The 15,030-nt window shown below is 38.3% G+C and overlaps 1 protein-coding gene across 1 annotated transcript in view; it reads left to right on the top strand.

The window, feature by feature from the left end:
* The window catches only part of myo15ab (myosin XVAb), a 67,150-nt gene that overhangs the window by 18,946 nt on the left and 33,174 nt on the right, over window positions 1–15,030 (top strand). Inside the window, exons 20-32 of the mRNA XM_036211869.1 lie at window positions 3,558–3,719; window positions 3,862–3,975; window positions 4,110–4,168; window positions 4,497–4,620; window positions 4,708–4,803; window positions 5,813–5,944; window positions 6,666–6,791; window positions 10,605–10,682; window positions 11,285–11,436; window positions 11,949–11,994; window positions 12,091–12,215; window positions 14,435–14,552; window positions 14,676–14,851. Of these exons, the coding sequence (XP_036067762.1) occupies window positions 3,558–3,719; window positions 3,862–3,975; window positions 4,110–4,168; window positions 4,497–4,620; window positions 4,708–4,803; window positions 5,813–5,944; window positions 6,666–6,791; window positions 10,605–10,682; window positions 11,285–11,436; window positions 11,949–11,994; window positions 12,091–12,215; window positions 14,435–14,552; window positions 14,676–14,851 (1,508 nt within the window). The remainder of the gene's footprint in view (window positions 1–3,557; window positions 3,720–3,861; window positions 3,976–4,109; window positions 4,169–4,496; window positions 4,621–4,707; window positions 4,804–5,812; window positions 5,945–6,665; window positions 6,792–10,604; window positions 10,683–11,284; window positions 11,437–11,948; window positions 11,995–12,090; window positions 12,216–14,434; window positions 14,553–14,675; window positions 14,852–15,030) is intronic.

Genomic DNA, 15,030 nt, shown 5'->3' with positions numbered 1-15,030 from the left:
TGTGATATGGACGTTGCTCTATTGGAGCCAGAAATTGTCAGTAAGTGATGATTTGTCCAAACCAGTCTGAGTAATCATTTCTAAGGCAACCACTCTCGCCAATCAGGAGTGAGCTTGTTGGAAGTTCATACTTGAAAGCAGACTTGGCAGAATTTGTCAATCATTTGTTTGGAAGGTTTGACGTGAGAACACATACTTTCATTAAGGCATCTGTTTGGTCAGTTTATAACTTGAATAACTCACACTAAAGATAAATATCGTGAAAAAATATATATGATTAGCAAAAACATGTTACAAATAAAGTATCAGAGAAAGAATGGTTATCCTGACAAATGTAATGACTAACAGTTGTCTATTTCTCAATAGAAGTCTATGGGATTTTGGCTTCTTAGAGCCAGAGGGTACTTCCTGTTGGAACATGAGTAGGAAGGGGTCTCCCAGTCCTGTACTCATGGGCTATGTCTGAATTCCCTTCGTACTCCCTAACTGCTAAAAAACTATTGTGCCCCCGCATATTCATGTTTCTTTGTTTGCAGTTTCGTGTATTCGCTGATTTTTTTTCAGTCACGTGACTCTTCCGGTTCGTCACAAAAACTCTTGATAACTCAAGATGCTTGGATGAAATTTTGGCGTCCGAAGGAGGTGCTGCGGTGCTGAGGTGTATCTCTGCATGGCAGAGCGCAATACTCCAATGCTCTTTATTTTTATTTTTTTTACAAAGCATAATCAGGAGGAGAATGGATCGGTAATGGACATTCTTTGGCTGCAGGGGGTGGGATAGGACAGAGTTGGGGTGGGTTCTCCATATTCGTCGATGACTCCTGTCCCTAAGACCTGCAAATAAGGGGGGATTACTATATAATGTTTTGTAGCAGGACAATCCATTGCTCTGGATTTTAAAAGCAATTCGAACATGATGCTTACTACTTTTTCTGTATAAACGACAACAGATTAAAAAATGTAATAGAACATTTCACAAAGACAATTTATGTATCAGTTGTGTTCTGATGATGACAACTTGGTTGGTGAATAAAAAATAAATTAAAATACATTTTTTCCACATAAAAAATCCTTCGAATTCAACGCATTCAAAGGATTGGACTTCTGGGAAATTTGTAGAGCGCTGAATTTTAAAATTGTAGGTTCAGACATCTCTCTAAAAAAGAAGACCAAGGTCAATGGCTTATACTTTTGCTTCAATTCCTCCCATTTAATTCTGTCCGTAAGAAAAAATAAGTTAGTTACATTCATGTTGTATGTTTAACAGACACAATGCTTGAAAGTGTTTGTGCTTTCAGATATGCACACATTTTTTCAACCTTCAGACTCCTTAGTGTACTCGACTGTACAATAATGATATTGATATGGTTATGCTTCTCAATAAGCTGAATGAAAGTGAGGCTTTCATGCCCCATCTGCTGAGTTTTAAACAACCACTGCATGCTCCGCACGTTCCTATGATTTGTCACAGTGATACGACATGATATTGTTAGGAAGAAACTGCTTTTGACAACTTTATTACCCCACACTGGATTTATATTACAGCCAGCTTTGCCTAACGTAGTGTTCAGACGCACGCGTGGGGCAGACGGTGCACGTGAGTGTTTCTGTCAGTGTTGAAGCTGCGTCTGGATGAAGCCACGAGGAGCATTAACAGAGAAGTGACCCATGACAGAATGACTGAAGGCTGTTCCTTTCACAGACTGATGGGGGGCGGCGTGTTTGAAAGATCCAACGTGTTCTTGACAGGACATCATTTATATATATCAAGATGCTCAATCCTTTTTTTTCTCTTAATTTAATTGAATATAATTATAACACTGACCCTCTGACTGATAAGACTGTTAAAAGCCACGTCTCATTTAGAACGCCGCTGCCAGAGCTTTAACCAGGAGAGCTGATCACATCTCTCCAGTTTTCAAGTCTTTATACACTTCATTAAATATCCTTTGTCTTTACCCTTCATTTCCTGTACGTTGGCAGAGCTTTTGCATTTCTTTGAGTCGCCTGTGTGTACTTAAGGTTCTACAAAATAATTGCTATGCCTCTCTGACCAGACATTTATGTAGGAGCTAATTATGCAAGGATCCGAATTATCAGAGCTAACAATGTAAACTTGCAAACGTCTCAAAGGATGAAAAGGTGTTTTTGTGAATAAAAGCATCATCTTTTCAGCAGCTTAATATTGTTAAGTGTCAGTGTTGCTATGGATTTATGCACTAGCAACACCATTTGCCAGAACTTTATGCTTTCCACTGTTTAGTTTAAAACATTTTTTTTAAACAATACACTAGAAAAAATCTTCTTCTCAAAGTGGGTTAAAAGAATATAAGATGTTGTTGAATTTGTCAAAAAATAATAGTGTTGTGAAGTCCTAACCTTTTTAAGACAGAATTTAATCTTGAAATGTACTATAAAAACCCATATTTAGTTGGAAATATTGTGTCTTTAAATTCCCACTCCAACTATATTTGTATCTTTTGTAAATGTGTCTTTTAATTATGATTATGCAGTTTTTAGCTAAACTAGAAAAGCCTTTGTCATTTTTGCAACATATTTTCTGCAGCGCTGGGTTATGGGTGGGATTTTAATTAGGGAAGTAACTCTTTTTCGATATCCCAGAATTCCTTTACACTTTCTCCGGTTAGCTTACAGACCCTCACAACCCCAGCAAAAAAAAAGAAAAGGAATAAATGCTGGTAAATCTATAAAAGATCAGCCTCACTTACACCTAGAATTCCTGACCCCAACCATCCCCTCACTTCTAACTCTACAGAACTAAAATAAATTAGGATAAAGTTATCAAAATATGTTAATTAAGTAAATAAATTATGAGTAAAAAACGTATTTTATGAGAGATATTACCTAAAATAAGATATTTTCAAGATTAAATTACTCAGTAATATAATTAAGATTTATTGTCCTAAAATAACTTGTTACATCATACTGAAAAGTTACTATTAAGTTAATTCTGTCTTATATCAAGTATAAAAAGATACTCAAACTAGAAACTACAAGAAAATACTCGGTAATATTTTGTGTTTTCGCTGTGCAGATAGAACATACAGTGTACCTTCTTTGCTGTCAATAATCACAATGATTAATATATTTCTATATAAAACGCATAAATATTTATTCCGGTTAAGATCAATTTTATCTATCCCCGTAGGGAAATTCAGTCGTAGAAGCGGCAAAACAAAAAGAAAATGCACAAAATACAGGGAAGCAAAACTCTTATACACACATAGCAGAAGAGATAAACTCTCACATACATGTATGTATATGAGACGTATGTATATATATATATATATATATCTATAGATATCTTTAGTTGAATTTGGATGTTTGGTGTATTTTTGCAGTAATGTCATATTGTAGAAAAAAACCATAAAGGGGAATTTCTGTATCGCTGCAGTATTAGAAGACTCAGATCCCTGGAAGAACGGCAAAAAAGAAAAAAATCTGACTGAGAGTGGTTGAGAAGTTCCCGTCTAATCAGAGCTACACAAAGTGAGGGTAATTATGTTGGTATCAGTACAACGTGTTTACATCTGTAGGGAGGGAACTGCACCATAGAGGGGAAGGATGATGGGGAGGACTTCAGGCGTTTGCTGAGTGCCATGGACATCCTGTGTTTCACTCCAGAGGAGCAGAATGGCATCTACAGGCTTCTGTCGTCAATCCTTCATCTGGGGAACACCTACTTCGAGCCACATCAGGTCTCTGTAAATGATGCACGCACGCACACACACATGCTACATAATTCCATTCAGTTTCACAGCTGAATGGTAATGATAATGCTGATAGACAGTGGTAATGATGGACGATTGTGGCTTCCTGTGAATGTGTGTGTCCTTGGAGGCTGAGGGGGAGGAAGTGGCGTCGGTGGTGAGTGCTCAGGAGATCAGGGTGGTGGCTGAGCTGCTGCAGGTCTCACCGGAAAGCCTGCAGAAATCCATCACCTTCAAGATGACAGTGAGCAAACCTGCAACTGCATCACACTCTTATCCCCCCACACACACACATTTATTTGACCTTTTTGAGAATATTATACAACTACAGATATGGGTGATGTTGCTAGATAGGAAGTGTGTTTGCCTCCCCCCCAGGATACAGTGAGGGAGAAGATCTACACACCGCTGACGGTGGAGAGTGCTGTGGATGCCAGGTGAGGGAGTGAGTGAAGTAAAGTACCTGTGAGGTTAAACACAATCCACCTGTTTCCTCCTAGAAAAACTTACAACAGCAGCCTGTCTGACTGTTTTCTCTGAGGTCTTTTGAAGTTCTTAGTCTTTTTTTAACCCTCTTTTAAAAATCATACCAGGAGGCTTTAGAGGGAGGAAAAAGGAGTCTTTGATATTCCCTTCCAATCTTTGGTGGAGGCATGTGAGGACAAAGGACATCAGGGCTGGGGGAGAGATTTTTCAGATGTCCTCTGTTTCCATAGGAACCGGGTTTTCTGTTTCCATAGAAACCTCATTGTGTGTTTCTCATAGAGATGCTGTTGCCAAGATCCTGTATTCGCTGCTGTTTAGTTGGCTGACGGAGCGCATCAACGGACGGGTCTACCCTCGCACTGAAGCCCTCTCCATCTCCATATTGGACATATATGGATTCGAGGTCAAAACAATGCAGCAGTCTCTTTTAGTCATCACACCGCAGTCTGAGCTAACAATCCCTCGTGTCCCTGTCTCTGTTGCCCTTCAGGAGCTACAGGTGAACAGCTTCGAGCAACTGTGTATCAACTACGCCAACGAAACTTTGCAGTTCTACTTTGTAAAAGTCGTCTTCCAAGAAGAGCAGGTCAGGGATGTCACTGAGATTGTTTCCTTTTTAAGTTCCACTCCATCGCTTTTACAATAGATCATCTTTTGATTTATTGTAAAGGCCAGTGATATTTTATTTATGATTATGCCATTTTAAGCCCAAATAATAAAAAAAAAACTTGTGACGTTTTCTAGGATATAGTGTCAGCAGAGTGGAGTTAGAAATTCGCCTCTGGGTTGTTGGCGGGACTGTTGGCATAAAGCAGGGGTGTCAAACTCAATGGCACAGAGGGCTAAAAAACAAAACACACATTAGGGCGCGGGCAAAACAGGATAAGGATTTATTGAACACTAAAACTAAATTTTTAAAACTTTAAAAGCATAACTTTTTAACATTACTATGAATATAAAGGCAGGACTATCATCCCAGAATAAATCTACTTAAACATTAAATAACTTTCAATATTTTATTCTCCATAAAAATATATTTTGTCAAAATTATACAAGTTGGAAGATACCATCAGGCCATTATTAACAATAAAATAAAATGATCTGGAGGGCCGGATTTAATTACCCGAGGGCCCCCGGGCCTTTGACACATGTGGCATAGAGCAACCTAGTTTCGTTCCCCTTCTCTTTACTGAGAGCTCAAAACAGCGAGCTATGTCACAAATAGGCTATTTTTCAAACATCGTTTTTTTCGTCTGTTCTTGATTCACAGCGATTTGCATAAAGAAATACTCAGAAAAGCAATTTTAAGCTCAATATTGATCCAAAATATCAGTAGTATTGATCTCAAGTTGGTATCAGTATCGGATCGATACCAGCCCACAGATAACAATATTTCCTCTCTTGTTTGAAAATTTTCTGTATCAGCAAAAAGGACCCAGCTGAGTCGCTGCATCACCACTCTCGCCAGTCCTGTGAGATCTCAGCAGCAGATTTCACAGTGCATGCAAGCAGGCAGCATACATTGTTCACTCTATTTCCACTCTATTTAAAAAATAATTTGACAAATATCTAAATAATTCCATTATTCTGCATAGGAGGAATACATGCGGGAGCAGATCGAGTGGCAGCAACACTCCTTTGGCAACAACCAGGCATGCCTTGACCTCATTGCTGCAAAGCCTCATGGGATACTGCGCATACTGGATGACCAGTGCAGTTTCCCCCAGGTACGCTTTCATCTGTGAAACTATTTTTCAGTTCCCGCATCAAAGCACAGGTAGTGGAGGAAACAGGGAAATAAAAAGAAAAATAAAGACAAAAAAAAAAAAAAAATTGAGATTAAAGTCTTGATTTAAAGGCTCTCAAAGCCTCCAAATGCTTTGATCCAGTTCTCCACAGTGGAATGCTACGGTTCTTAGACTAAAGTTAGTTTTCTTGACTTAATTTTCACAATGAGAGTGATTAAGGATAGGCAGCTTTCATTAATAACTCATTATCCAGTGATTACTCTTTTTCAAAGAAAGAAGATATTGTTAGATTTCTAATGAAAAAGAAATGATAGTGCAGTCAGCTCTGATCCATAACAGAACTATCACACACGCTGGTTTAATTGCCTACCTGCTGATATTATTATTTCCACTGCTTCTTATGTGGAAAGCTGACTGAACTCATACCAGGATAAATACTCTCAGCAGCCACTGGATTAGTTACACTTTTTTAAAGTGCACTGACGCAAATGCCCAATCAGCCAATCACATTGTTCAACAGGTGTAACTAATGTAGTGACCTGTGTGTGTATCTGGAAGCCTCTGATGTACAGTGTCAAACGTGTCACACAAAGACCTGACAAATGGAATCTGCCAAACCTGCATAGGAGGCATATAAATGAGCTGTAGATATTACATTTCCATGGCTCACTAACCGTTACCTGTTTCCAATTATTGCTAGGCAACAGACCACACCTTCCTCCAGAAGTGCCACTATCACCATGGAAACAACCCATTATATTGCAGGCCAAAGATGCCCCTGCCAGAGTTTACACTGAAGCACTACGCAGGGAAGGTCACCTATCAGGTACCTTTCATTTGCTCTTTTATTAGTCTTCTTCATGTACTTAGTTTTCTGTAATTACTTTTTTCATTTAGGATTTATTTTGTACATTTGTCTGTTTTTTTATTTATTACAGAAAAATAAAATTAAAAAAACAGTCAGTCTTTAGTAAACCCAGAAGGAAAAATGTTAGGAACTGTATAAGATGTGCAGAACGGACAACAGCTGGACATCCAACCTCCAAAATTCCTCTATCGTGGCAACTGTTTCCAATGGCTCTATATATAGATGGACACAGTGTGGGAGGATGTTACTTCTTGATTTATAATGAAGCTAGTTTTTCAGCTTGGAGGTCACTGCCTTTTTGGCTGTGTTGATGATAATCAAAGCATTGGTTTCCAGATATGAGCAAATATGCAGAACAGTCAGGCCTGACATTTGTTGAAACTGTCCAGAAGTTCAGCTGATAATTTGACTGTCAATAGTCATTTAGGAATTTTTACCTTTTTTGAGTCTCAAAAGAATGTCTCAGTGGGGGGGGGTTGCAGCAAACTTTAAGTGATTGTATTTCATTTAAATGATTTTAAATCAAAGTATATGTGGACTAATGCAGTTGGACTAAACCAGTACTGGTTCATTTGTCACTTGGTACCGAAAAAAATGCAGAAAAAAAAATACATGTGTCTGTCTTGGCCACGTAACTTAAAGCAGCTACCTGCATTGCTAAGCTAGTTGTTAAAAGCTAACAAAAATCAAACAATAAAACATAATTGGAAAGTTTCTTTGAGGAGAAACGACCCAGTAAAGAAATCGAAGAAGACCCTTGGACTATTAGAACAATAAAGCTGCTGTTTACAGACAAAAAAACGTAAATCTCTTTCATTTTATTGAGACAGTTGTTGTCATTTTGCAGAAGCTTCTCCGTCTGATCACAAACTGTTGACGTTTTTTTTTACACGCAGATAATAAAGTTTTAAGACGCGGTGGATTCATGTTTATATTAAATTTAGAAAATAGCAGTTTTAGGACGGTTGCGTCATTTTATTTTGCTTTATTTATCCATCACATCTTAAAAGTCGGACGTAGCCGAAGCTACCATCCCGGTTGTTAGCCTCCACTTTCATCAAAAGTTCAAACCAGCAGCAAATATCTCACGGAGAATGAAGATTCAATCAAATAAAGTGGGTGATTTGTGGAAACTTGTAAAACGGACATTTGATACTTGACGTCTGTTCAGAAACTTAAGTACAAAAAAGGTTTCATTTGTGTTGAAAAAAATACCCAATGAATGAGGATTTATGTAAAGACAAGCTATGATCAATCTTTTTGTCCTGAAAGATAATCAGAACCCGGATTGATGTTAAAATGTCATTCTATGTTGAAATAAAATAAAATAAAATAATGTACTGTTTCCTTTATGGATTTTTTTCAAATTAGAAACGATTTCTACAAATCAACAGCTTTGTTTCATTTAATGTTCATCATCTGTTAAAAAATAAAAACAATCCATTGATATTTTTAGACTTTTTTTCAGCTAAATTTTTTGTTGTAGCATTTTATTTTGAAAATAGATTTTCAGAAACCGTAAGTCTAAAAAGACCAACTTTAAACCGGTCCCTGGCCTGAAAAACGTTGGGGACCACTGAACTAATGTGCTTGTTCAACAAGCCTCCTTGTGGTAACCATGAACTGATCTGGCTCCGGTTACTTCATTTTTTTAAAACCAATTTCTAATAGGAAGCCCAAGTGTTTCCACCCCTTGGATCATTAAATGAGTTTAGAAGAGAGTTCTTTCTGCCAACCGAATTTCTCATTTTACACACATTAAAAGTGGATTTCACACTGTATTAGCGCTTCCATTTAAAACTAATCCTAATTGCAAACATTTCAGGAAACTCCAAATGCTCACTTTGAGGGGGTTTTTCTTAACATTCATTTGTTACCATATCAGCTGGCAGACTGAAGATTATGCCTATGGCAAGCCAGTCTTAATTTGCCATTGTTAATGACAAAGCTGAAAGCTATAATGAAGTTTAAAAAAAAAAACGAGTCGTTTGTTCAGAAATAACCAGTTTTGACTCGGATCAGAAATTCCTTAATGACCAAAGTTTTTTACATATATTAGAACATTTGCTTAAATCAGTGCAGAGATTGTTGTTGAGTTATGCCAGCTGCTTCACAGATGTGTATGCATAATTTATATCATATGTATTAAAGTAAAAGTTCCATTAGTCGGCACACACCTGGGTGTGTGAAATGTCTTCTGAATATTTGACTCTGAGAGAGGAGTGGACTGCAGTCACAGCCGTGCTCAGGAACCATTTAGCGGTTTAACCCCTTCAATCTGCACTGTCGCTGGGAGGCATTTTAAGAGTCTTTGATATGACCTCATTGTGGATCTAAACCAACAACCTTCTCAGATTGAATAGTCCCTGAACTGTTGAGCAGGCAAACAAAGGGAATGTTGGTTGTTAAATTGCAGAAAGACAACTTTATTCTCTGCGTTAGTCTGTATGCAGACATGTTAAGCCTGCTTTTGTGCTGGTAAGTCTTCTACATTTATCCAAAATGCACAAAGTGACACTCAATGCTTTGGTCACAACTGTCCATGCAAGTGGATACAGGCAAAAAATGAGCAAACCGCACAAATCTTTTGGATCGTAGACGGCTTGGTGAACCATAGAACCAAAATTTTCATGCATGTTACGGTCATGCTGCAGGCGACAGGTCATAGCGGACACACTAACAACACATAGGAGTAAGCAAGGCCGAATCTGAATTCTTCCTCTACCTTCACAGCTTCTCCCTAACCCTACATTTAGCCCTCCTAGATGCAATCTGAGGTCTTGCACCACGGGTGTGGCGTGGAGGCCTGGCAGCAGCGCAATTTAGGCGATGCGGGTAGAGTTCAAGTATTTAAATTTTGGCTAGGTCACCGTGGCACATCTACCAATATGGGACTCAGCTCTGGGCACATTTTTGTGACTTGTTCAGTGGGTAAAATACTAACCATGCAAGTGTTTTTGTCCTGAACTTCCATCCAGCCCTGTTGCCAGACCCCGTTACCCAGCTACTGTTGGGCCAAATCGGATACTTAGATACATCAGAGCACACCGACATGAAGAAATGTGTTTCTCCTCAGATCACCCTCACGGCAGAGGGATGCGCCACCTTAAGTCCCCATTAAAAAAACAATTTCGGAGACCACTTTCCCTCCAAATGCCCCTACAATTGGAGAGGTAGCCATAGATTTGGCCTAACCTCCGGCCTCCCACTGCTAGTGTTACGGCTCCGACGTGACCACCGGAGTCTTTACGTAACTTTAAAAGTGCAATAGGAACCTCCACTGCATACCATCACATTCAAGCTCTGCGATCTGGCCTGTCCGGCGCTCCGAATCCATTTTGTTGGGTTCAAATTTTCTCCAGACCCAGAGCTGAGGCGCAGCACTTTTTGTGAAGTTGGTGCTATTAACGACCTAAATCATAATAAATGCTACGTGAGAGCCCGGGGTTAGAGTGAAGTAGATGAGACACATGCACTTCGTGTGGATTTTTCTCTTTTCCAACACCTTCCAACCCTGTGTACTGCACAAACAGCCCATTAGTGCTGCTCAAGTGATTAGTGTGCGCTTTCTTCTTGCAGCCTGGCTGTTATAATTGAGGAAATTAGACGATCAGAGTGTAGTTTTTGTAGTTATCTTACAGACGTTCTACCCACTTATGTAACACATGTAACATGTGACTAAGGCATGCGTCTGTGCAGTGTCCAAATATGATATCACAATGTTGTTGTCTAGAAGGATTCCTGATGTCTGTCCAATCCTTTGTGTTACAGGTGCATAAATTCTTGGATAAAAATTTTGACATGGTTCGCCAGGATGTTTTAGACCTCTTCATTCAGAGCAGGAACAGAGTAAGAACTACAACTTTCTGTCCTCCACGAGTTGTTGCCTCAACCAGTTTGATCTGCAGTGGATTTATTTGGTCAGGTTGTTTGTTTTGTTGTTTTTTTTTTCTCAGAGTCACATAAAAATACTATTTCATTTCACTATGAAAAACACGTATTTTTAACCTTTTAAATGGCTGCTCAACTGAGCACATTTCTTAACCTATTTTTCAAAAACATTGATTGTTTGCATTTCTCATACAGAAAATAATATATATATAAATTCATTTTCTTGTGGTCGGGTTGTCAGAGTTAGAAAACCCACATATTATTTCCCTCAGAACGTACATTTCTTGTTTTTTTTATCTATGGCTACTATAGCTTAAGGGTTTACTAAGATTATTTAGAAGTTTGCATGTTGAGGTGCTAGATTTAACTAAGAAAAATAGGACATTGAATGTTTTTCATTTTATAATATTCATATAAAATGTATTGTGATGGCATTATACCCCGCTGAAAATGTTTTTTCTCCTACCATCTGATAAAAAAGGCGACTTATCTCTTTGGTGAAAGCTTCCATCATCTGTATTTGTGTTCTGTGTGCTGGATCATCCCCTCTGTGTGTGCAGATGCTATCAAACCTCTTCTTGAAGTATTCGGAGTCGGTGTCACAGCAGCAGTCTAACCTGCGGCGTAGCAGCAGCGCTCGCCGTCATCAGGCCAACACGGTCAGTTCCAAGTTTCAGACCAGTCTGCAAGAGCTGCTGGACAAGATGCAAAGGTTTGAATAAAACAGTCATTCCGCTTTTTTTAAATTGAACTAGAAATCCTTACATGCATGAGCTAAAGTGTTTTCACATCTTCCCACATTAAATGTGTGCTTTCCACTCAAATTCAAACTGGCGGGAGAACCAGCTCATGTCAATGATGACGCCAAGCAGTGATGAGTCACTCTGGAAATGTTCAGATTCTCAAAATGAGAAATTACATGAAGCCCAAGACTTGTATAAAATGTGACTAAATAAATTCTTATTTCTCTTCTATTAACTTTAACCTAAAGAAACTTTTTCTTCATACTTTGTTATTTTTCATAATAAATCTAATTATTTTGACATCCACTCAGATGGTTACATCATTAAAAAAGGAAAAAAGTCGATCTTTGAGTCTGATTTTGTTAACTTGCAGCTACAATTATACAACCATTCTGTGCTCCTTATTACATATATTAAAACAGACAAAGCCTCATATGAAAATCTACACTATTCAATTTCAATTGTCATTTATCTGTGACAGGTGTAACCCTTATTTTGTGCGATGCATCAAGCCAAACCATCATAAGGTACATTTGCACATTGGTGTGTGCAAGTGTGCAGTGCGTGTTTCTATCAATATGTAATATGTAAGTCATATATGTGTGTGTGTGTGTGTTTTACAGGCGTCAGGAATATTCGATCTGGATGTTGTCAACACTCAGCTGCACTACTCTGGCATCATGGACACAATCCTTATAAGGAAGGAAGGTTACCCAATCAGAATGCGCTTTAGCAACTTCCTGTCGAGGTGGGTTTCCATATTTATCCCAACAAAACATACAGTAGTTGACTCAAGCCAGGTGAATTTTAAAACAGCTGTAGCTTGACAAAAACTTGTCTGAAAACATTTATCTCACATTGACAGACAGCTGAGTTGACAAAATCACTTTTTTAAGTACAAAACAGAAAAAGGCTTCAGAAGTGGAAAATCTGAAAAGGAAAATCCAATGATAAACTTTAAAAGGAAAATAGATTTTGGAAAATTACAAAAAGAGTCTGCAACTAACAAAAGAGAAGAAAAGAAAAGGTTGATTTCAACAACATATGCAAGTGAAACCAGCAATAACACAAAAAGATTACAATGCAAGGAATCAAATTTGAAGAAACTAATAAATGCAATAAACCCATAATCAAGAATTATAGATATTTGGCAAAAGGACAAAAAAATATCATCCTTAGGCTTGATGTTCACAAGAAGGGAGCAGAATAATATTTAAAAATAATTCTGTTTGCATGCATGACATGTTTCACTTAAACAAAAATTATTCTGAAACACACTTTTACTACATGGTTCATCCTGTTTCCAGAATCTTTCAACATACTTTTAATGATTACCATGATTTAGTACATTTGGCTCCTGATTTTTTTTAGCAATCCTAACCTGTTGTTGGTTAAAAACCTAAATACAATGTTAAATACCTTAAAATATTCAGTAAATATTAGAGGTGAACCCTTCTAAGCGTCTTTGACCAAATCTCTCAGCTTATTGCACGTTTTGAAAGCCTAATTGTGCATTTAGGCTTGTTGAGATACTACATCATGAAATGTACTATATTGCCGTGTGTGGTGAGTGTATTGGAGGCCATTTGTAAGGATGATGTAAGTTGCACGGTCTTAAGGCGTACAGGTGATGCTGCCTCGACGCCACACTTTAGTCATTAGTAAGGTGCATGCATTAGTTTATTACTGACCATGTGGAAATTCCGCACACAGGGGTGTGCACATGATACCCAAACAAACTATGCTCTGATAGTCTGATTTTTTCATTGCAAGCAGTCTGGCTGTGCATAAAGAGTGCACACTCATCACTTAAACAGCATTAATGGGCCCTTTAATGGGCGCAGGGTTTGAGGGGGTTAAAAAAAGAAAAAAATCTGTACGACACACATGTGACTCACCTGCTTCACCCTTACGTGTAGTTTAAGAGATCACTACGACCTGTCACTTGCAGCATGTCCATTGAAATAAAATGTGGTTGAACACTTTCACTGAGAGGCTTACGACCTTGATATTTCCTGAAGGACACACCTGCTGGTTCTGACTTTAATAGGATAAAATGTTTATTTTAAAATTTTGAGGTGTACAAATTTCTGCTTTAACTTCCTAAACCATGTCAGATTGATTAAAAAAATGAAGTAAAATACAAGTTTCTTTCATATAAAATATTACACTCAACAGAAAGCAAAATAATGAATGGCTAATGTGTGTTTTTATCTCTGACTACTTGTGATGGACAGAGATCATCCTTCCCATTCATTCATTAGCACCTTTTGAAGGACAATAATAACCTTTAATTCAAAAAGGGAGTTGGAGCACCACTTTCTATGTAAAATGTAGTAGTAAGGCCAGCAGGGAGAATTGGGATTTACTTTGAGATTTTGCTTACAGTTGTAAAGTGCAGGAGCAGCATGTTACAGACATTTTGAACCTTGTCAGATTACAGGTTACAGTCTGAATCTCAGCTGGTTTTAGAGCTGTTGGTGATATGATTCATTCAATTGACCTGCATCCCAGTGTTATGAGTGTCTCCTGTTCTTTCTGAAATGCAGCTGTTGTCCTTGCTCCATTTTTTCAGACAGTGTGAGAGAAATATAACATTTTTTCACACGGATCTTTCCAACCTGAAAAAGGACATCTTTTTATTTATTTTTTTTTGCATCTGTAGTGAAAAAAAAAAAAAAAAAAACTGAGGATCTCTCAGCACCTCTCATCACTGCAGCTGCCAGAGTAGTCAGATGTACAGCAGCAGTCACAGTCAGTGGCAATCACATTAAAATTCCTCAAACCAAGTCGATATTAGGCAAGTTATATGCTTAACACCTGCAGGGTTGCCTGAGAAGTACTCTGAGATTTACAGCTAACCAGAAATCTTCAAGATCCACCGACGAAAGCAGACGTGGATCTCACTGCAGCTTGTCAGGAGTTATTTCTGAATTTGTGTCGTGTGTGTGACATATGTGACCACAGGTATAAAGCCCTGCTCTGCCTGAAGGATTCTCCACCTGCCGATGGAGAAAATTGTGTTACTATGCTCCACAAACTTTGTCCAGTCAAAAAGGGTTCGTATCAGGTGGGAGTCAGCAAGGTGAGGCGTTTTCCAAAAAAAACAACAACAAAAAAAAATGTCTGCCCGACTGACTGCACACATAAAAAAAAATCTCTGTCCTTTCCTCAAATGTGTTGTCGGATATGAACATTTCTGCGTTAGATTTTCCTGAAAGAGGAGCTGTATTACCTGCTGGAGGGGAAGCGCGACCGCGTGCTGGACATAGCCGCCATGACTCTGCAGCAACACGTTCGCACCTTCTTTGTCCGAAAGAGCTTCGTCAAGTTTAAGCACCGCGTGACTTTGTTTGAGGCCCGCTGCAGAGGCTACCTGGCCAGGTAATTCACAGCTCCATTCCACACCACTTAAATTTCAGCATTCAAATCCACTTTATGTAAAAACATTAAAACTCTTCCCAGCTTTTTATATATATATATATATATATATATAAAAAAAAAAAATCAGGTTGTGTTTCCAAGAAATCCTTTCCTGCAACAGAGAACAGCGCATCAGTGTT

This window comes from Oryzias melastigma, linkage group LG1 (genome assembly GCF_002922805.2).
Source record: "Oryzias melastigma strain HK-1 linkage group LG1, ASM292280v2, whole genome shotgun sequence".
Classification (NCBI taxonomy): domain Eukaryota; kingdom Metazoa; phylum Chordata; class Actinopteri; order Beloniformes; family Adrianichthyidae; genus Oryzias; species Oryzias melastigma.
The sequence above is the reverse complement of the archived record's forward strand: the minus strand, read 5'-3'. Positions and strand labels throughout refer to the sequence as shown.